The 22,414-nt window shown below is 34.7% G+C and overlaps 1 protein-coding gene and 2 pseudogenes across 1 annotated transcript; 2 read left to right on the top strand and 1 right to left on the bottom strand.

Moving 5' to 3' along the window:
- Window positions 1–7,518: 7,518 nt before the first annotated feature.
- Window positions 7,519–10,198, top strand: LOC120179797 (protein phosphatase 2C 53-like; the record flags this gene model as incomplete). The annotated part of the gene is made up of 4 exons (XM_039185282.1): window positions 7,519–8,436; window positions 8,516–8,833; window positions 8,925–9,030; window positions 9,841–10,198. Coding segments are annotated over 4 exons (1,677 nt in total), but the record flags the coding sequence as incomplete, so codon positions are not given.
- Window positions 10,199–10,658: 460 nt separating this feature from the next.
- On the bottom strand, window positions 10,659–16,123 carry LOC120179796 (annotated as a pseudogene).
- Window positions 16,124–16,859: 736 nt separating this feature from the next.
- LOC120179795 lies at window positions 16,860–21,686 on the top strand (annotated as a pseudogene).
- The last annotated feature ends 728 nt before the right edge of the window (window positions 21,687–22,414 follow it).

The following is a 22,414-nucleotide window of genomic DNA, read 5'->3' as shown; positions in this document are numbered from 1 at the left end:
AACACGGATTATTAACATTCTAAAATTTGTGTAATATACAAAATTAGACATGAAAATTTACCATTTCTTGGATTAACCTTTCCCTTCAACTAGAACATGATTCTCTTTGTGTAAAACTGAGAATTTTGGATGCTCTGAACCAGGCCTTTGAGGATTGACTCTTCTAGTTCGTTAGAATGAAAAGATATTGGCTCAGGTTATCACAATTTTGAATCCATGGAAAAGCCAGAGGCGTCGTGCCTCTTAAAGAAAAAAGTCCATTGTTCATTGACTTACTGTGGCTAAAAGGTCAAGGTTTTTTAGCCAATAGATTAACTACAATTAACATATAAATCAATTGTTTAGGTGAGATTTTGCCACATGATAGATATGTTGTGATCGTTTGAGAGATTGCCAGATTAGTTGGATTTGTACTTTTCAATCGAGGCAGGTAAAATTTTGGTTGATTTTGACTTACTACATTCTCAATTCACCAAACTTTAAAACTTGATATAATCAAGTGATTAATCAAACACAAATCTGACCCATATTAATTAATTTATACTGTCATCGGCCGCGAACTTGTGGGTGAGGTCGGCCCACAATAGATTATCTGTGGGGCCACAACCAGCACAAAGAAGACTGCACCTATTGTGGTGCCGAGACCAACACCCAACAGTGCGACAGACGCCGCTCAGGAGGTCCACAACACGTCAAGACCAAGGCACACACAATGTCGAACATGGTCAAGACACTCCCGCCCCAAACTACCCACAAGAATGGCCATCAAACAGCAAGGGTCGCCTAGGGTCGTGACCACCGCACACCAAGGTAAACCTAGAGTCGAGGCCAACGCACGGTAAGGTCAGTCGAGGGCTCTAACCAACAAGCAATGGGATGCACTCGGGGTTGGGGCTAACGCACACCGGGTCTGCGCCTAGAACAAGATAAACGCATAAAGGGGGCCACTTGGGGGCGAGGACAACACACATTAGGGGCACACAGGGCCGAAGCCTGCGCATACCGAGAGTGCACTGAGGGCCGAGGCCAGCACTGACTTAAGGCCTGTCCACCTAGCAAGGCCGACCATTACTTAGAAAATAAAGCCAAGTAGCATAGTCCTTGTTTGAATATGACTCAAATATTAGAGGTTCAACTAAAGTAAAGAGTTTTACTTGTAGTTGGACTAGGAGTAGTCAAGAGATGTAAGGGGACTTCATTATAAAAGGAGGCATCCCCACCTCCATTGGATATAGAGAGTTTGGTGTGAATAAACTCAGGCATTCGTGCTAAAAATTTCCCCACACACGCTTACTTATGTTTTTATTCTTTTCTATCTTGCTTATCGCTATAACAACATTAACCGAGGAGTTTAGGCTGACTTAACGCCGAGTGAGGCATCTAAAGGCCGCATGGACCAGTTAGACGACAGTCTAACCCCATAATAAGTGGTATCAGAGCCAGGTTCGTGACTAAACGAGATGATTGCACAACGTGGCGAGGCAGCAACATCTGAGGGCGTCGAGACTCGTAATGCAGAGAAGAAGCGAGGAACGTCAAAGGACATGCTCACATCGCTCCAAAGTAAGATCATCAGACTTGAGGACTCAGCGAGAGAGACAAATGAGGTTTTGGATCTGTTATAATCCATCAATCTTGAGAAGCTAGGATCACTAGATCTCGAGAAGCTTGGATCACTAGATCTCGAGAAGCTTGAAGCCTTGGAGAACATCCAAGAGGATGTGCAGACTGCACTCAACGAATTAGATGTGAAGAGTTCCCAACAAGATGATGCTTTGAAAGCTCAAATCTTGGCCTTAACACAAGAGGTCGAAGAATTTAAAAACCAGGGTTCTGGAACCGAGGTTGAAAACCTAAAGAATGATATTGAACAACTTAAGACCGAGGTGGCCTTGTGCAAGGCTGTCGTGGTTGGCAGCATGCTAATCAACGCCCTCAAAGGTCGGGTCGAAGTTCTTAAACCAGAAAAGATTAAAGGGAATATGTCAGCCAAAGATGTTGAAAAATTTATGTGAAACATGGATCAATACTTTCAAGCCATGGGCATCGAGAATGATATTGAGAAAATAAACATTGCTTCTGTTTACCTAACTGATTTAGCACTCTTATAGTAGCGACGTAAATGCATCGATATGAAACGAGATGGCACTACCATTAGAACCTGGGCAGAATTCCAAGATGAGTTCAAAGAGCAATTTTACCCTTATCATGCCGAGAATGAGGCACGATCAAAACTAAGGCGTCTCAGGCAAGAAGGCTATTTAAGGGAGCACGTTCAAACAATTTGTCGAATTAAGCCTACAAGTCCCGAGTCTAATTGAAGAGGACGAGTTCTTCACTTTAATGGACGGATTAAAGCCATGGGCCAAAAACGAGTTGGAAAGAAGGGTTGTCAAAGAATTATCTAAAGCTTTGACAACCGTTGAATCCCTCATCGAACTTGGTGTTAAGAAACCCAAGCCTCCTAAATCAAAAGCCGATGGTCTTAGTAAGAGAAACCAAGATAAAGGCCAAGAACAAAGCCTATTAAGTGATGATTATAAGCCTACAAAAGGCAGAACCTATCAACGCAACAAGTCAAAAGAGAAGGGAGACATCCAATTGATACGTTGTTTCAATTGCCATGAGAAAGGACACTTTGCAAGAGATTGCCCCCACACTGAAAAACTCACAGCCGTTTCCGAAGAAGACGACAATTCAGAGGAAGAAGTATGTAAACTTAGCTAAATTACAAGTGTTAAGCCAAGGGTAAATTCCAAGCGACAAAAGGATCACCGAGGGAGGGGACCACAAATGGTAAAAAATTACCACTTCAAGGCACACAACGTCAAATCCTAAAGCAAGGGTTAATGTACGTGAACATCAATCTTGCTGGACAATCTGGAGTTGCCCTTGTGAATACTGGGGCAACCGATTTATTCATATACAAAAAGGGTCACCGACGATCTTGGACTCAAAATTGAACCATCAAAGGGAGCAATCAAGACCGTTAACACTGAAAAAGTCTCAATCGTTGGAATAGCGCGGAAGGTAGAATTGAAGATTGAAGGATGGAAGGACAACGTAGACTTTATGGTAATCCTCATAGATGACTTTGATTTTGTCATCGGGTTGAACTTTCTTATCCAGATCAAAGCCTCTGTCATTCCCTATGCAAATGTCATGAGCATCATGGATTCTTGATGGCAAGGTAGTGTCCCGTTGATACAAAGTGATCAAGACCAACACCCACCAGGCAAACCACAACAGACTACCCATGGAGCCGCAGCCACAAGCATGGTCATCAAACAACAAGGGTCACCTAGGGTCGTGACCACTGTACACCAAGGTGCACCTACAGCCGAGGGCAACACACGACAAGGTCAGTCGAGGGCTCTAGCCAACAAGCAATGGGACGTACTCGAGGTCAGGGCCAATGCACATCGGGTGTGCATCTAGGACCGAGATGAACGCACAAAGGGGGCCACTTAGGGGTGAGGGCAACACATATCGGAGGCACACAGGTCTGAGGCATGCGCACACCGAGAGTGCATTAAGGGCCAAGGCCAACACCAACTTAAGGCCTATCCACCTAGCAAGACCAACCATTACTTAGAAAACAAAGCCAAGCATCATAGTATTTGTTTGAATAGGACTCAAATATTAGAGTTTCAACTAAAGTAAAGAGTTTTACTTGTAGTTAGACTAGGAGTAGTCATGAGATGTAAGGGGACTTCATTATAAAAGGAGGCATCCCCATGCCTCCATTGGATATAGAGAGTTTGGTGTGAATAAACTTAGGCATGTGTGCCAAAATTTCCCCACACACGCTTACTTACATTTTTTATGCTTTTCCATCTTGCTTGCTATATATAGGACTCAAATATTAGAGTTTCAACTAAAAGGCCTATCCACCTAGCAAGACCAACCATTACTTAGAAAACAAAGCCAAGCATAGTATTTGTGAATAGGACTCAAATATTAGAGTTTCAACTAAAGTAAGAGTTTTTTACTTGTAGTTAGACTAGGAGTAGTCATGAGATGTAAGGGGACTTCATTATAAAAGGAGGCATCCCCATGCCTCCATTGGATATAGAGAGTTTGGTGTGAATAAACTTAGGCATGTGTGCCAAAATTTCCCCACACACGCTTACTTACATTTTTTTATGCTTTTCCATCTTGCTTATTGCTATAGGACTCAAATATTAGAGTTTCAACTAAAATAAAGAGTTTTACTTGTAGTTAGACTAAGAGTAGTCATGAGATGTAAGGGGACTTCATTATAAAAGGAGGCATCCCCACCTCCATTGGATATGGAGAGTTTGGTGTGAATAAACTCAGGCATATGTGCCAAAATTTCCCCACGCACGCTTATTTACGCTTTTTTATGCTTTTCCATCTTGCTTATCGCTATAGCAACATTAACCGAGGAGTTTAGATTGACTTAGACGCTTAGTAACCGTGCGAGGCGTCTAAGGGCCTCACGAACCAACTAGCCGACGGTCTAGCCCGTGATAATATACTTAGTTTTTTCATTGCTTTCGGATGATAACTTATAAGCTAATTACTCAAGTCATAAACAAGATAAAACCATTAATAATCTTAGTGATTCTAATATAATTAAAAAAACTTGTCATACCAAATAATTGGAGTGATGAAATCAAACAAGTTTTCAAGAATACAATCAACATTGAAAAGATTGACAGATTCTGATCATAAGAAAGCCTAACAAAAATCTACATGTAGTTTGTAACCAAAGAAAAGATCTACATGTAGTAGTATTCTTTGTTTATTCTTATCAAATAAAGATATTAAGACATAATTTAGATTAAAAAAATGACCAAGTATGATTTGAAAATGTTAAGAAAACAATATTAGGACAAAAGAAAGAGAGTATGAGCCATTGGATGGGTGGAGATTAGGGATGTTCGCGGTCGGTTTGGATCAGTTTTTGGCTAAAATTCATCCGATCCGAAAGTATAAATGTTTGCGTTTTGATCGGTTTGGATGTTTCTAAAAAAATCCGATCCGATCCAATTAAGTGCGGTTTGATTCGGTTTGGATTTGTGCAATTTTTGGATTCTAATTTTTCAAAATAATTCTTGAATTTTTTTAATAAAAAACAGCATATATATATAACAAAAGCAAATAGTATATATTTTAACAAATACAAGCTTGTGAAATTTACAAAAAGATATATATTTAACAAATTCAATAGTGTGAAGTTTGTTCATATTAATAATTCAGCAGCAGTTTGTAGATGGACTAAGATTTTTCATTTTTTATTAAACTTGAAACGGCGTTGTTTTGCGCAGGGAGATAATCATTCATTGTAAGAGACTATCGGTTCGGTTTAAAAAAATCAAACATACTAAATCGGTTTCGATTTTTTTCGATTATCGATTTTTTAGCTCGGTTTTTGTTTTTTTTTATCGGATTAGATCTGAACACCCTTAATGGAGATGCTTTAGTATGGTTTTCAAGATTTGACATTTTTCATCTCTTACCTTTCTTTTAGTCCATAATGACCACTTGAGCTGTCTACTTTCTAACTTTTAATTTAATTTAATAGTAAAAAAATTCATATCTTTATTTTCTTACTCGATTGATTTCTTTTCTTTTCTTTTGCATGGCTCCTTCCGATATTGTTCAATGGCTATTGCTTTAAACAATTACAAAGAAGGGGAATATAAAACTTTACTACAGTTGGCGCAATTAGGCAGTAGTCATTATTTATTTTTTAGTTAAAGTTTCTATATTTATTTATTTATTTATTATTTATTTTTATATCCTATTATTTGATATATATAGAGAGAGAGACAAACAGGAGGAACCAATGTTATTAAAATCGGATTGGATCAGCCGATTCGATCGGTTGAATCGTGAACCGGTGGCATGTCCGGTCCGGTTAACTTCCAAAACCGGATGAGCACAGAACTGATAAAGAATCGACTGAGAACCGGTAAAACCGGGGTGAACCTGCTGAAAACCGGCAAAACCGGTGTGAAAACCGGTTCTTTTTTTTTCTTTAAAAAAAATTAAACCAAACGATGTTATTTATTAAACGAGCCGAGTCGAACTCGAGTACTGCTGAGCTCGACTCGAACTCGAAAACTTTAAAAGTAAGTTCAACTCGACTAAAAAACTCACGAGCTAAAAATAATCAAGTTCAACTCGAACCCGAAATATAATATTGAAACTTTAACTCGAAAATGCTCGAATTCAAAAATATTTTAGAAGTTCGATTGAAGCCTAAAATTCAAGCTCAATTGAAGCAAAAAAATAGTTCGTTCTGTGCTCACCAAAATGCTCTATGATTTTGAATATCAAATTACATCTAGTATTTATAGAAGTCAGTTGGGATGCTCTTCTATGTTTCATAGTCATGTGAGATTGTTTTGTTTTCATATTTTTATTCTTTAAATTTTGGGATGTTCTTCTATGTTTCTTAGCCATGTGAGATTGTTTTTTTTAAAAAATTAAACCAAACGATATCGTTTGTTATGATTTTTTTCAACCCCAAATTTATTTTTTGATTATAGTTATATAATTATATTTATTATTTAATATGTTTTATCTTAAATATTATGTTTTAGTTGATTTGAATCATTTTGTTTCACTTAATTTTATGTTTTTTAACTTATATATGTTATGAATTGTAATATTTTTATACCTTTTAATATTATAATTTAAAAAAATATATTATATATATATTAATATTATTTTGAATATTATAAAATTTTAAAAAATATTATTTTATATAAAATTCGGTTAAACCATAATTGAATCTGATTAAATCAGTGATCAATACCTTCGCTGGTTGACATTGGGAGGAACTGTGTGGTGGCCGGTGGGGGAGAGCCAAAATTACAAGAGGCTGAGAAGGTTTCCTGAGATCCAGGGAACTCTTTAATTGATAATTGAAAATAAAAAAAAAGGACTATTCTTTGTAGGGTTTTTCTGTGATTCTTGGGAGAGATCACCTTTCTTTGAGTTCTTTCTCATGACCCCTTTTGTTTTCCCTCTATCCAAGTCTTTTTTTTTTCAGGATGAAGATTTGGTTTTAAATTTGATGCAATTGTGGTTGTCTTTTTTCCCTTTAAAATTTATTTTATAGATTTGGTTTTATGTGGACTGTGGACATTAAGTTGTTTCTCTGGTTCTTTCTGTCTTAACTTCAGTTGATGAAGCTAGATAAAGAAGACTCCAGAGAAGAAGTTGAAAAAAGCATAATCAAAGTCTGAAGTTAATATTTTTGTGTAAAAAAAATCCACAATTGGGAAGTTTGGATCCACTTGTAGTTGACCAGATGACTAACCCATTTCCCTTTCATTAACCTTTTTAGTTTTTACTCCCCAACAAGTTGCAACACCTGAAATTGCATCCCTTTCTTTAGACACCTTTTAGTTGATTAAAGCATGGGAAATGGTCTCCTAAAACCCACCTTTCACATTCAATCGTTGTTGTTTATCTCATCATCAGGTCTTAGTTTCGTTGAACAATGACAGGTTGTGTGATTTTTTAGGGGCTGGACGGTAACTTTTTGCACTGCCAAGAGAGGGATTTCGACGGAGGAGATGTACGGTCACAGAGCCATTTAAATTAGGTAATTCGGTGTGTGAAAACTCCGACTTTGCTGCCCGTATGGACATCACAAAACTTAAGCTTATGGCAAATCCTGCTGGTGTTTTAATCGATTCCGAAACCAAGGGTACAAACAATTTAGTGACTGCTGAAGATGTGGATTGTAGCTGTGCTGATATGGAAATCGAACGAAGTAGCTTAGAGGTCAAGGGAGAAAGAGATGACTCCTTGGATATTAAATCTGATGGTAAAGATAGATGGATTGCTAATAATGATGTTATGGCCCGAGATAGCGAGGAAGAGGATTCCTTCACTCTAGAAGGTGATCGTGTTTTCGATCTCGATAGCTCTTGTTCGCTATCGGTTGCAAGTGAGACTAGTAGCCTTTGTGGAGAGGATTTCATGGGTTTTGATGCTACTTCTGAGGTAGAAACACTAAGTACTGTGGATAATGAGAAGAGCATTTGCAGTGTAGATATAATTGCAAAAGCCACTAACTTTGTGGAGTCAAACGCTGAAACGGTGTTTGCAAGTGATCCCCTTGTTGTGGTAGTAAACCTTGAGGAAGATATTGGAGACGGTTCTGAACAGAAGCCATCTGCAGTTCTTCAATTGGCACTCGAAAACCAACCGAGTATGTCAAGTCCGGTTGGACGCAGTGTGTTTGAGGTGGAATATGTGCCTCTTTGGGGATTTACCTCTATTTGCGGAAGACGACCAGAGATGGAAGATGCAGTTGCAGCGGTGCCTCGGTTTTTGAAGGTTCCACTTCAGATGCTAATCGGTGATCGAATACTTGATGGCCTTAGTGGGGACTTTGCTCATCAGACTGCTCACTTCTTTGGGGTCTATGATGGTCATGGAGGTTCACAGGTTAGTTCGACTTCATGTTTACCTTCGTGTCTTTCCCTGGATGTAAATTTATTTCTTGGTAGTTTGCGATTGTACACAGGTTGCAAATTACTGTCGTGGGCGTCTTCATTCTGCCTTGGTTGAGGAAATAGAGTCTGTTAAGAAATGCCAGAGTAATGCAAGCATAACAGATAGTTGCCTAGAGCTGTGGAAAAGGGTATTCACAAATTGTTTTGTTAAGGTTGATGCTGAGATTGGAGGACAAGCTGATCAAGAACCCGTTGCCCCTGAAACAGTTGGTTCCACTGCTGTTGTCACCCTTATTTGTTCTTCACATATAATTGTCGCAAACTGTGGAGATTCTAGAGCTGTTCTATGTCGTGGGAAAGAGCCGATGGCTTTGTCTGTGGATCATAAAGTAAGAGACTGTAAATTGTGCCTTTATATCTTGTATTTCTTAGTGTTGGGAACTTTACCCTTTTAACTTGAATTGTCTTCATTTTTCTTAGCCAAACCGAGAAGATGAATATGAAAGGATTGAAGAAGCTGGAGGCAAGGTTATCCAGTGGAATGGTCATAGAGTTTTTGGTGTTCTTGCAATGTCAAGGTCCATTGGTATGTCTTCTGTCATAATGAACCCCTTTTTTTCAATAGAATCAAACTCTTAATGTTTACAATTTTGTGTTTTTTCAAGCCATAATTTGGAGAGAGAAAAAAATATAAGGTTCGGGGGGCACATTTCCCTTATAAATTCACCCCAAATGACATCCACATCATGGTTTATATCTGTATACATTGATGCTTCAGAATCGGATGAATTCATCACAGTTCTTTGTACACTAGCCATCGAAGTGTGTTAATGGGGTGACAGTGTAGCTGATCAAAATCTGTTACTTTATTGCTTGAACATTTTACTCAAGCTTCTGGCATATTTCCTATGGATTTGCCTACTGTCGAAGTCTTCACTTATTTACGTCTCTGATGCATGCACTATCTGTTTTTTTGTCTTATTGAACTCTGTGTAGCTTTTTCTTTTCGATTTCTGCACCTAGACTGCTCAAAAGGTCGAGCTGTTTTGTAATAAAATAAAGTGTCTTATACTTGGTCTGAAGAAATTATAACCCCTGATTGAAAAAAAAGAAACGAAATTATAACCCCTGGAATAAGTTTGATGAATGTTAGAGCATTAGATTGTAAATATCTGTGCAATTGGCTTCTCTTGATCAAATCTTGCATGATGAAACAATGTGTCCGGGCTGATATAGAAGTCTCATTTTGAATTATTAAACCTCTATGATCTTGATGAAACAATGGTTTCATTTTTCTTTTCTAACAAGGATGTGTCCTGAGAATCATGTTTTCTTCCGATAGGATTCAAATTATGATTTAAAAGAATGAGAATGATTGTTCCTGTTGTTTCTTCAGGTGATCGGTATTTGAAGCCATGGATCATTCCAGATCCAGAAGTAATGTTTATTCCGAGAGCGAAAGAAGATGAATGCCTCATTTTGGCCAGTGATGGTCTATGGGATGTAATGTCAAATGAAGAAGCATGTGACCTAGCTCGGAGACGAATACTTCAATGGCATAAAAAGAACGGTGCTACACTTGCTTCAGAAAGGGGTGAGACAATCGATCCCGCCGCTCAATCTGCAGCAGAATACCTTTCAAACCGAGCTCTTCAAAAGGGAAGCAAGGACAATATCACAGTACTTGTGATCGACCTGAAAGCTCTAAGGAAGTTCAAGAGTAAGACATGACGATGATCTCTCGACCGTCTTCCGATCTTCAGTCTTGCTATGACATATTTTCATATTTTGTATTTCAACCCATGGTGCTCATGTAAAAGTTGGGAAATTTGGAAGATAATACAAGTGCAGTTCATCTTTCCATTAGTTGAATCGTTGATTGCTTGTGATGATTCTAGTTTTTGTAGCACAATAAGCCGGCCAGTGCATATGGTTTTTGGAGTGATCAATTTGGCCATGTAAGGTGCTTCCTTTCTCATAGTGCATGATACATGTGGAAATATAGGTGTTATGTATATCTACATTGCCTTCCTTTTGTACTTGAATGGTTTTCATTCCATTATAATCCAAATAAACACTGATTTAAATGTATTTCATCCCATTTGCACTCGAAATGTAAATTACTTTTGCCACGTCCTCCATTATTGATTGATATGAGTCCAGTGAAGACAGTCGCCCAAACAGATTTCACTTGGAGGAGGAGCATTGAGAGCTTCATTTCTTCTTGAATAGGAGAAGTGCAACCATACATGCTTCTCCATTATTGTATCCAAAGAGTTCTGCAACAGCGATAAAGAACGTTTGCCAATAAACAGTCCATTTCACAGCCTGATCCTTGCCATAGGTTGCCTCCATTATTGGTTTAATGGCGGCTGAGTTTTTGTCCATCCTCTTGAGCCACTCTTCACTGCAATATAAAACAGTTCTCTGAGAATGTTTAGACGGCTAACATAGAAAGAAATAGTTATTTCTCCAGGAAAAATCAGACATGTTAACAAGTTAGTACAACTATTTAAATTTGTAAATGAATTTTTAAGTTGGTATTATAAAACAACTGCTTAAGGCGCCTGCGTTAGACTCTTCATCACCAAACGCTTTGCTAGATTGATCCTTCGACTTTTCTTTCGTGCTTGAAGTTTCTTACAGTTATGGTTGATTGCTAGATATATACATGAGAGGATAACAACCCAAGGTGCATGCTTGATGCCTGTCGACAGATGATTCGACGAATAGAATGGACCTCAGATATGTCGTGGAGCTTTTCGGTTTGTTTTGAACCCTTACAGTTGTACGAGCCTCGGGGAGGAAATACCTAGTCATAATTCATAACTAATGCTGTTCATGACTGTTCCTAATAACCAATCCAGTGGAAGATGAGCATATTCTATATTTCTATGGATATTTTTTCTCGGTAATAAAAGCTTAATTATTGCATTGTCAAAAGCAAAATACTAGTTGTAAGCTGTCAAAAAGCCACAACACTCCAAAATAAGAAAAATAAAGCATAATAGTTCGTACATTAGAATGAATTTTTTTCTATATATCATATTTTAATCTAATTTGATAATGTTAACTTTTTTTTAAATGGATTTTGAATTGAATTGAATCTGTTTTTGTTTTTTTAGATTTATTAAATCAAATTTGATTTGGATTTAAAAAAATATTCAATACCGTACTAAAATAATTATATAAATTTTTATTATATATTATATAATATTAGTTAATTTTTTTAAAAATACATAAAAAGCTAACCTATAATCTACAAGAATTATAATATTAAATTAAAATTAATATTATTAAAATTAATGAATTATTTTTTTCAATTATTTATTTTAATAAAAGTATGTAAAAATATATATTTATTTGAATCAAAATTTAATTTTAAGGTAATCATATCATATGGATTTTAGATAAAAAAAAGTATCAATGGCGATCTCTAATTATGCATTTAAAAAATTATAAGTTTCAAAAAGGAACAAATTTTAAGAGGACGTTTGGTTGCGGCTAGAATCACGTATCCACATTTGATTAAGAAGCATTCCATCCCGAGGTAATAAAGCATTATTTACAATAACATTTTTTTTAGGTTTTTCCTGATAATGTCATTTCTATTGTTTTCTTAGATATTTGTCAATTTCTTCTATTTAGGACAAAAAATGCCCTTAAATAATATAGTTATTTTAAAATGATCATTCATTTGTGTATATATACGTTGACATATATGTTTATTTATTTTTATTGTGGTTTTGAATTTTGTAATACTTATTATAAAATAATATGATGCCTATAATAAAAAGTAAAAAATATTAAATTTCTCTTTTATTTTGAGTTTTTTATGTATGTATTTTATTTAAATTTTATTTTTATATGTATTTTATTATGTTTATTTTTTAGGATTAATTTTCATAAAAAGTTTTCTATATTATAATTTTTTAGGTTTTCCATTAATCTTGTTAGATAATTTGATATAATATTTCGTTGTACAACTCATACATGTAGCATGAATAAAATATAAAAATGTAACAATTAACACATACTTACACCGGTATAAGTATGTACATCTCTCGATATCTTAACAATTAACACAAATTTACACCGATATAAGTATTTACATCTCTCAATATCTTAGAAATTAACACATACTTACACATGTGTAAGTATGTGTATCTCTCAATATCATAGCAATTAACATATACTTACACTGGTGTAAGTATGTACATCTCTCAATATCTTAGTATCTAAAAAACACATAATTATATTGGTGTAAGTATGTTTCTGTATTTTCAAAGAAATAAAAATATATATGCAGTTATTTGTGTATAAATTTTATTGAATATATATATATATATTAATTAAAGAATATAAAATTTTATTTTCTTTGAACTTTCGTGTAAATATTTTGACATTAATATTAAGAAATGAACTTGTTAAAAATATATCTCAAGAACAATTTAATAAAACATGCATATTTCTTATCTTATATTTCATCGACCAAACATTATATTTTTATATTTATGTCAAACAAACCAAACAAAGTAATATGTTAAATAATATAATACTTTAATAATCTTATTTTAAATGGTAATTTTACATTTGGTGAACCAAACATAAAACACCTCACCCAAACATTAACCACGAAGCCGTGAAAAGATGAGTCTCAATGCATCAGATCTCATCAGTCAAACTGATTGCTTCCCACCCTCATGCTCAAAGGTCACCCTAAAATGCTTTTCCTAAGACTATTTTATATTTTATTTATATTTCCTTAAAGATGCTAATCACCATGAAATATAATCTATTTTATTATTATAATATTTTGTATATTTAAAACTATATTCAGTCGATTAATTCAATTATTATAAAAAACATGAGGATGGGTCCAATTAACTTATTTATACCCTTAATGAAATTTTATTCTTATCAATTATTAAAATGTTACATTGTACAAAAATCTTCTACGTTGCACCAATATTAAGATTTATAAAATCTCTAAGTCTATATTTACACGAGAACGTCCTTAAAAGAGAATGGAAATCTTCTAAGCTGTAAAAAGATTCAGATTTACAGAATCAATTATCTATTAACTTTTTATAGAGCTTAATCTAATTGTGATCTTTATAAAACTTAAAACTTCTATAATGTTAAGTTAACCGTTAAACTAATTTCTATTCCCCTCCTTCCAAATAAGTAAGTCAACTACAAAACATAGAGGAAATAATCATATTTTTTATATTTGGGACAAAATTGGAAGATCCATCCAATTGAAGTCGCTCCAGGACCTTAGATAAAATATCAATGGCTATGACAAATAAGTAGGGGAGAGGGATTACCTACCTAATTCCTCTAGCATAGATAAAAAACCCTACAAGACTTTTATTAAAGGTAATAAAAAAACCCAACAGTAGTGAGGCAATTATCTCATAGCCTCCATAATAGATGGCACAAAATCTCAAGATAAATTATCAAACACCTTTTAGAGGTCAACATTAAGAGCTCACTTATTGCAAGAGACTTTCTTGCATAACCCCCTATTCCTACACTACAAAGGGTATTATCAACAATGTTTTTATCCTTAACAAAGGTCATTTGATTAAATGAAGTCATCCCGAAAAAAAAAACAGTTACTATATCCATCATGATTCTTGTAATCACTGAAAAACAAGAAATGAGTCCAAAGTCCTTCACCATGCAAGAAATTTGAGATTTTGGAACAATAACTAAGGTTGTAGCATTCAAGATAACATTCTTTTTTTTATCATTTAAGTTCTCCTTAATTGGCGCATTGTTAGCTTCAAGAGGCAAAGCAGTTTATAGCCTCAAAACTCATCTGCTCAAAAGTAATGAATTTTATCCCCTTATCGTTCTCTAGAAATCTAATGGTATTCTTCTTCAGTTTAGCAACAACATAATGAAAGAACTTAGTACTTTGGTCCCCTCATGTAACCATTAAACTTTAGCTCTCTGTCTATAGAACAGAGACTCGGCCAGCTCACTTTATAATAAATTTCAATATCTATATTACCCAGATTCTATCCGATGATAGATTTAACAATTGTTGCTTCAGTCTAGCCCTGGAAGAAATATCAACATAATGTTGTTTGGTTCATTGACTTGTAATTTTATGTTATAATATAATTTGACATTATATGTGAAGTCATTATCATACTAATAGAATAATAAAATAAATTTTGTTTGATATTAAATTAGTGGTGATACAAACAACAATAATTTCAAATGAATTATCCTTTGATGACTATCCTTGATAGACTTCCAACTAGAGACAGACTCTCTCGCATGGGAATTACCACTACGGTCTCTTGTGTTCTTTGTTCTGATTCAAATGAATCCAGAAACCATTTATTTGCTGATTGTTCTACAGTAACCAACTTGTGGAAAGCTATCTTAACTCTTAATCACCTATCCAAGCCTCATATGTCATGGGATGAAATGCTTTCATGGGCTTCTTTCATCTTGGAAAGGTAAATCCCTTCTTACTTCCATATTGAAGATTGCTTGGTGTTCCTTCATCTACACTTTATGGGAGGAAAGAAACTGCAGGATTTTTCAAGGAAGAACAAGAACTTTTGAAGAATTGTTAAGCTCCATTAAAGACATTGTAGGTTCTCATCTTAGCAATAGAGACCTCAATAGAAACGATCATGTTAACTCTTTACTTTGTAACAATTGGGGTATAGGTTAGCATTCTTTTGTTGTACATAGCTTTCTTTGATCCTTGTCTGGGTTCTTTGTATTGACATGTACTTGGATAAATAAAATTTTACTTATCCAAAAAAAAAAAAAAATTCAAACGATAAAGATATCGTTATATAACGCTCCTATCTGTAAATCCTTGCTCCAAGATAAGCATGCTGTGGCTTGTGCCCCGAGTTGTTATATGTCAAACATGCCTTCTTTTATTTTTTCGTGAAGGCTTTTTTTTTTTTTTACATTTGTTTTGTCTGGCTTGAGTCTGAAGAGCACAATATTAGTTAGTCCTTCTAGCTCTTTTGTTAGCCAACTGTGCAGCTCACCCCATCAGTGTGTACATTTTCTATAATGCACTACGCATTATTTGGCGGCATGTTTTGATGCTCTAAACAATGTAACTAAGGCTTTAATCTGAACAACTATGGCTTCAGTGTGTAACAAAGAACCAAACTTTATTAATTTCATATGCTCATAAAACTTTAACACACACAATCTGCAGAAAGTAAAACACACAGGCGCTTTTTAAACATTGTTCTCAAATCAAACAACCAACATTTTTACGGAAACTTTGACCACAATAGTCTTGGGCTTTTTAGGCTCAGGTGGAGGTAATTTCTCCACAGTGACTCTCAGAACCCATCTTCACAAACCGCAGATATCTTATCAGTATTCGCATTCTCAGCCAACTGGAATTTCCTCATGAACTTGCCGATCCTCCTTTCCATCCTCACATGCTACACCCCTTCTTTCTCATCCTTCTCTTTCTCGCGCTTTCGCTCCCCGCTCACGATGAGGACGTTGTCGTTTTCGATCTGGACCTTGATCTCGCTGTGGCTTATGCCAGGCATGTCGACAATGTACTCCATCACGTCAGCTGGAGTGGCCGCCATGGCTTTGGCATCTCGAACATAGGCTCGAGACGGGTTGTTTCGTCTCTCTTCCTGCTGGAGTGGCCGCCATGGCTTTGGCATCTCTAAATCCTTAAATAGTGTTTATGGATGTAGAGACGTTTAAACAATGTTTATCGAAATCGTCGTCAGTTAAAATTAATTTTGATAAAGTTATTAACAGCAAGCAATAACTTTTTTCACATTTTAGGATTAAATTTAAAGAAACTTAAAATATAAGATTTTAAATGAAATTATATAAATAATTATAATAAAATAAAATAAAAGGAATGCATCCAAAATTCATTTAATGTTGATTTATAAAAAATAGTTTAATTCTCTATTTTCATTTATTTTTAGGGTTAAGTACACCTCGACTATAGGATACTACTTTATTAAGTCTCTTGACTATCAAAAGTTACAAAATGATAGTGATGCTTTATTGAGTCCATCAACTATTAAAAGTTACAAAATGATTATTTGAATATAAACTTGTCATTTTTCGTTAAAAAGTTGACGGTATTATGAGCTAAATGTTAACTTGTTGAGTGTAATATAATAAAATCTAATCTCAAAATCTCTAATGACTATCATATCTCAGTCATCATATTAACGTTAAGCTTAGAAAACTGTCAATTTAACGAAAAAGGATGAGTTTAGAACATAATGAATAGTCAGGTGACCATTTTGTAATTTTTAACAGTCGAAGACTTAACAAAGCAACATTCTATAGTCATGGTATTTAGGGGTGAGCAACACCGGGTACCCGCTTATTTTTTTGGGAACTGGAATTGGAACTTGTTGCACTGGTTCCTAAAAAATGGGAACCGAAACCGGAACTTGTTCATCCGGTTCCTACAAATTGGGATCCGAAACCAGAACCTGTAGGTACTGGTTCCGGGTACCCTGTTATTTTGACAGCTTTCTCATTCAACCTGTTAATTGTTACACATTAAGTGGGATGGTATGCCGCCTCCACGTTAAAATTAACCCTTTTATAACCTGTTAATTTTTTAAACTAAAATGCTACTACTTATCACAAGTAGAACTCTTTTCTATACAAAATTTATTCTCCATTTCATACTTAAATAGTAATAAAAATACTAACCCAAAGTACATATTACGAAATCGCAAAGTTAGAAATCAATTACAACAAATTTAATCCAAATTCAAAAGTATAGGTCACAAAACGCATAAAAGTCGCAAAAAGTCCAAACCAACAACTAAAAGATATTACACAATATATCATATATTCTAGCAACATCAAATGAAATCAATATTAAATTTATACTCTTTCACAATACATACAAATTTCATACTAATTAAATTAGTTCACCTCAAATTTACGAGTAAACAACTACTTGAGCAATCTATTAATTTCTCAAAATTTTCGTCTAAATGACATGCAAATTAAGTATGCCTATAGATTATATTTCTCTTATATAAGAACGCCTAATTTCTTATAATTTTCATCCTAAAAATGTTTTTGAAGTTAAGAAGAAATGAAATAATCACATGTGAGTAGGCTGAATACCGAATAACATCAAGCAATCATCAATATTCAATAATAACGCTGCAAATTAGAGATAGATACAGAGTGAGAGAAGAAATAATACGAAAAAAATACATGAATTTCAGGAAAAATTAATCAACAAGCAAACCCTAAAAAATAAAATCTCTAATTCTAATATAAATTATATGATAAGATTTAAGAAGAAAAAGAGAAAGAGAAAGAAATAATGAAAGAAAAAAGATAATATACCTGACTTTGTTGAATGAAATCCAAGAGATTAATGTAGTGATTGAGTGTTCATCAATGAAGATGTGTGACAGGGAGAAGGAGAGACAAAGAGTGCCTGCAGTTACTAGGTGGGTGAGTTAGGGTTTTTAATTTTTGGCTCTGTGTTTTTAACTTTTTACGTTCAAAGTATTTTTTTAGTATGGGCTCAGTTTATTTGGGCTCTAATATTTTGGACAATATAATGTTATGTGGTTCCGGTTTTAGGGTACCCAGTATTGGAACCGCTTTTAGCCAAGTGCCCAACCGATTCTGGTTCCAAAATTTTGGGAACCAGAATCGGAAACGATGTCAACAGGTCCTTATTTTGCTACCCGGAACCGACGGTTCATAACCGGTTCCGAAAAAGGACTCCCCGTTCTTTTGCTCACCCCTAATGATATTATTTTGTAGCTTTTAATATTCAAATGACTTAATAAAATAGTAACATATAGTTGGGGGATTACTTGTGTACTATACTCTTATTTTTAATTTGTTATCAAAATGAAAATAAATAAAATAAAGGGTAAATTACACACTTCCTCATTGAATTATACTCTCTCTTATTTTACTCACCATGCTTTTAATTTTTCTAATTTACTCACTAAACTTTCGAATTGTTGATGTTTTGCGCTCTGAATTATTTTATTATTATTTTCGTATGATGTGATATTTTTTATTTTAATATAAAATAAAAAAAACAGAAGGTAGTCGGACACCACTGCTGGTTGCAATGACCATCGTGGATGGTGCTCGTTTGGTCCCAAATTTTATGGATCGCTTAGCCTTGACATAGTGAGTCCAAATCCAACCTCCATTTTGTTAGAACTTGCTCGAAGTCCACAAATTGGAGATTGAAATTGAGGAAGTCGAAACGTTTAGTTGAGATAACGAGTTTTGAGATATTTTTAGGTGAAACAACCACTAGATTCAGACTCGAGAACGACCACCTTCTACGACGATCGACGATGGTGTTCGATCTCCTTCTAGTTTTATTTTATATTTTTAATTATTTTTAATTAGAAAATAATAAAAAAATTCAAAGTTATATGAAAATAAGAATAAAATAATCCAGAGTGAGCAAAGCAGAAGCAATTCGGAAGTTCAGTGAGTAAATTAGAAAAATTGAAAGCACGATAAATAAAATAGGAGAGAAATTATAGTTCAGTGAGAAATGATATAATTTAACTTAAAATAAAATCATGAATACTTATTGACGAATTTATCAAAATTATATTCGTATATTGATGATAAAAAATATTTTTATCTATAAATCATTTTTTCAAAAACATTTTCTTCTATCAATAATTTTATCAATCATCATAATAAATTCTTATTTACCTAATTAATCTAATACTATCTCTAAATTTTTAATTTTTCTCCCACCAATCATTTTCTCTTAATTTTACCAAATAAAGAAGAATATTTATTTGGCTACTTTTAATCACCTTTCAGACTTTATGGTGAGATACTAGGTCTGTAAATGAACCAAACGTTTATCAAACCGTTTGGGGAAAAATTTGTTTATATTCATTTATTTATTAAACGAACGAATATGAATAAGATTTAATGTTCATTTAATTAAATAAGCGAACATGAACAAAGATCTTATTCATTCATTTACGTTCATGAATGCTTATTAATCCGTTCGTTTATTTATGTCCATGTATGTTCGTTCATTTATGTTGGTGTATATTCGTTTATGTCAGTTCATTTATATTCAACCTAATCTCTATACTCATTTAAAATATTAAGACCAAATCATTAATATTTTGAAACCCAAATAATTTTAAATTTAAATCAATTAAAGAAAATATAAATCATACCTATTTGAAACCCAAATGATTTTAATTCTAAAGTTGTAAGTTACATTAATGAATAATGAATTTATGTGGTTATTGTTGTTTTTGCATTCGTTTACGTTCATTTATTATGTTAAATTATATTTATTTGTTATGTTTGTGTAAGTTCGTTTTTGTTTGTTTATGTGTATTTATTGTGTTCATTTATATTCATTTACGCTCATTCGTCTGTGATCATTTATGTTCGTTTACATCATTTCGCTTATATTCGTTCATTTGTGTTCGTTTATTATTTAAATAATCGATCATAAACGAACACGAACAAACTACATTTCTTAACGAATGAATACGAATAAAAAATTTTATATTCGTATTCGTTTATTTATTTAATTAAAATTAAATGAAGTAACATGAACATACCCATTTATGTTGTCGATTCCTTTCCGGCCTAGATACATCTTTGTGATCTGAACTTTTTTCTAGGTAGCTTTGTGTTCATTTGTCCAAACAAACGGCAAAGGTGCTGCGACAGCAGACCAGGATCTGTACAAAAACAATAACCTGTTTATGAAATTTTAGCCGTCGTTTTGGATAGGAACTGTACAAAATAATAAATGTTCGATTTATTTCTGATCCACGTTCGCTCTCGGATTTGGCTTCGCAAAAGGAAGAAGAGAAAACCAACAAAACCCTTTCTTTTTCCGGTCTTTTACCTTCATTTTCCCTCTCCTTTCCGCCTCTAATTCCCAACTTTGTACAGTCCAAAATCCAAATACTAAAAGAACAAAAACCCATCTTTTTCTAGCCTTTCTGATCTTCTCTGCTTTTTCTTTTGTTCGAATCTTTTTTATTTTTTCTTCACACTCATACTAATTTGTAGCTTTGATTTTATAGAAAACCCCAAATAACTGGAATTATATTTTACTTGAGCTCGGTTGGTTTACAACTTTACATTGAGTTTTGGATTTTTTGATTAATTTTGGTAGAAGGATAAAAAAAGCAGATTTGACTTGTTTGCACAGAACTGTTTACATAGTGGCGAAAACGAGTTTAAGGGCGGCCGAGGATGATTCGGGGCCAGAGATTCATTTACCGGCAGATATTGATTCGCATATGCTTGATAAATCCAAGTTCTTTTTTCTTGGTGCCGGTTTATTTTCTGGTGTATCATTCGCTCTTTACCCTGTAGTAGTTTTGAAAACTAGGCAACAAGTGTCATCCACTCAAATTTCTTGCTCCAAGATGTCTCTCTCCATCGTGAGATATGAAGAGGATTGAGAGGATTCTAAAGGGCTTTTGGTACGTCCTTGATGGGGACAATCCCAGCTCCTGCACGTGGGAGCCCTTGAGATTACCAAGAGCAGTGCTGGCACTTCAACTGTTCGTTTAGGATTCTCAGATACTACAGCCACTGCCATAGCCAGTACTGCTGCCGGGTTAAATTCAGCCATGGCTGCACAACTTGTTTGGACCCCAATCGATGTTGTGAGCCAAAGACTTATGATTCAAGGTAGCAGCAACAGTTGCAAAAATCCAATTTCAACTTGTAGATATAAGAATGGCCTCGATGCGTTTAGGAAGATTCTGTATGCAGATGGCCCTAGAGGGTTGTATAGGGGATTTGGGATCTCGTTACTCACTTACGAACCGTCTAATGCGGTTTGGTGGAAATCGTACTCTGTTGCTCACAAGCTCATTTGGGGTGGTCTTGGTTGCTCTATTGGTAAAAAAGATGAGACTGGTTTGATTGGAGGACCTGGTTTCAAGCCTGATTCCAAGGCCTTGATAGCTGTCCAAGGATTAAGTGCAGCCATGGCTAGCGGTGTTTCGGCTCTAATCACCATGCCACTCGACACAATCAAGACCAGATTACAGGTTCTGGATGCAGAAGAGAATGACATAAGACGACGGTAAAGAATTTGGTTAAAGAAGGCGGATTAGCAGCCTGTTATAGGGGACTGGGACCGAGATGGGTGTCAATGTCCATGTCCGCAACAACCATGATCACTACCTACGAGTTCTTGAAACGGTTATCAACTAAGAGCCAATAGAACTTGACATCATATAAGGCGGGCTGAAGGGGAAAGAAAAAACATACAGAATTTCTCACACTTGAGATTCTTCAAGCTTGTGAAAACCTTGATTCCCTGTTGGCTTACCAAGCGTAAATTTCTTTCTTCTATTATTATGGCCTTGTAGGATCACTACAGAAATTTCTTTCCTTTTCATCTGGGTCACTCTAGTTTCATGTTGTCATTTGTCAATCTTTTATAATTCTAACCTTTTTCTACTCCAAAAAGTTGATGTTGTCAATCTAAATGATGATTGAAAAAAAAAATCAATTTGAGATCATAATGTCTATTTCTTGCTTCAGCTTACTTCAATCCAATATAAGACCATAAAGTTGCTTTTACATGCCAGATGCCAATATGATATGACATTGGCCTGGCTGTGCCCTTCAAAAACTTGAAAAGTCAAAAACAATTTGTATCACAAAAGGGTAATACTCAAAGCTTTTTACTTTGGGTCATATAACACAATGATCTTCTCAAAACTCAACCCCAACTTTACTCATAATTAAAAGAACACATAAAACGACAAAAGTAAATCATCCAAAGATTGAGCCACTCCACCTGCTTTATTATATAAAACAAGAAATAATGTCCTCATTCGTTTAAAAGATATAGGTCACCTGCATGGTGCACTAAGATCACATGCACCCTTCCTCGGTTACACTTGCTCAGATTTGAATAATTTTTCTAGCCACATTTCACACAATAACAACCCGAATATTTA

Source organism: Hibiscus syriacus, unplaced genomic scaffold (assembly GCF_006381635.1).
Source record: "Hibiscus syriacus cultivar Baekdansim isolate YM2019G1 unplaced genomic scaffold, ASM638163v2 tig00112453_pilon, whole genome shotgun sequence".
NCBI lineage: Eukaryota > Viridiplantae > Streptophyta > Magnoliopsida > Malvales > Malvaceae > Hibiscus > Hibiscus syriacus.
Note: the sequence above shows the minus strand (reverse complement) of the source record. Positions and strands in the feature narration are given on the sequence as shown.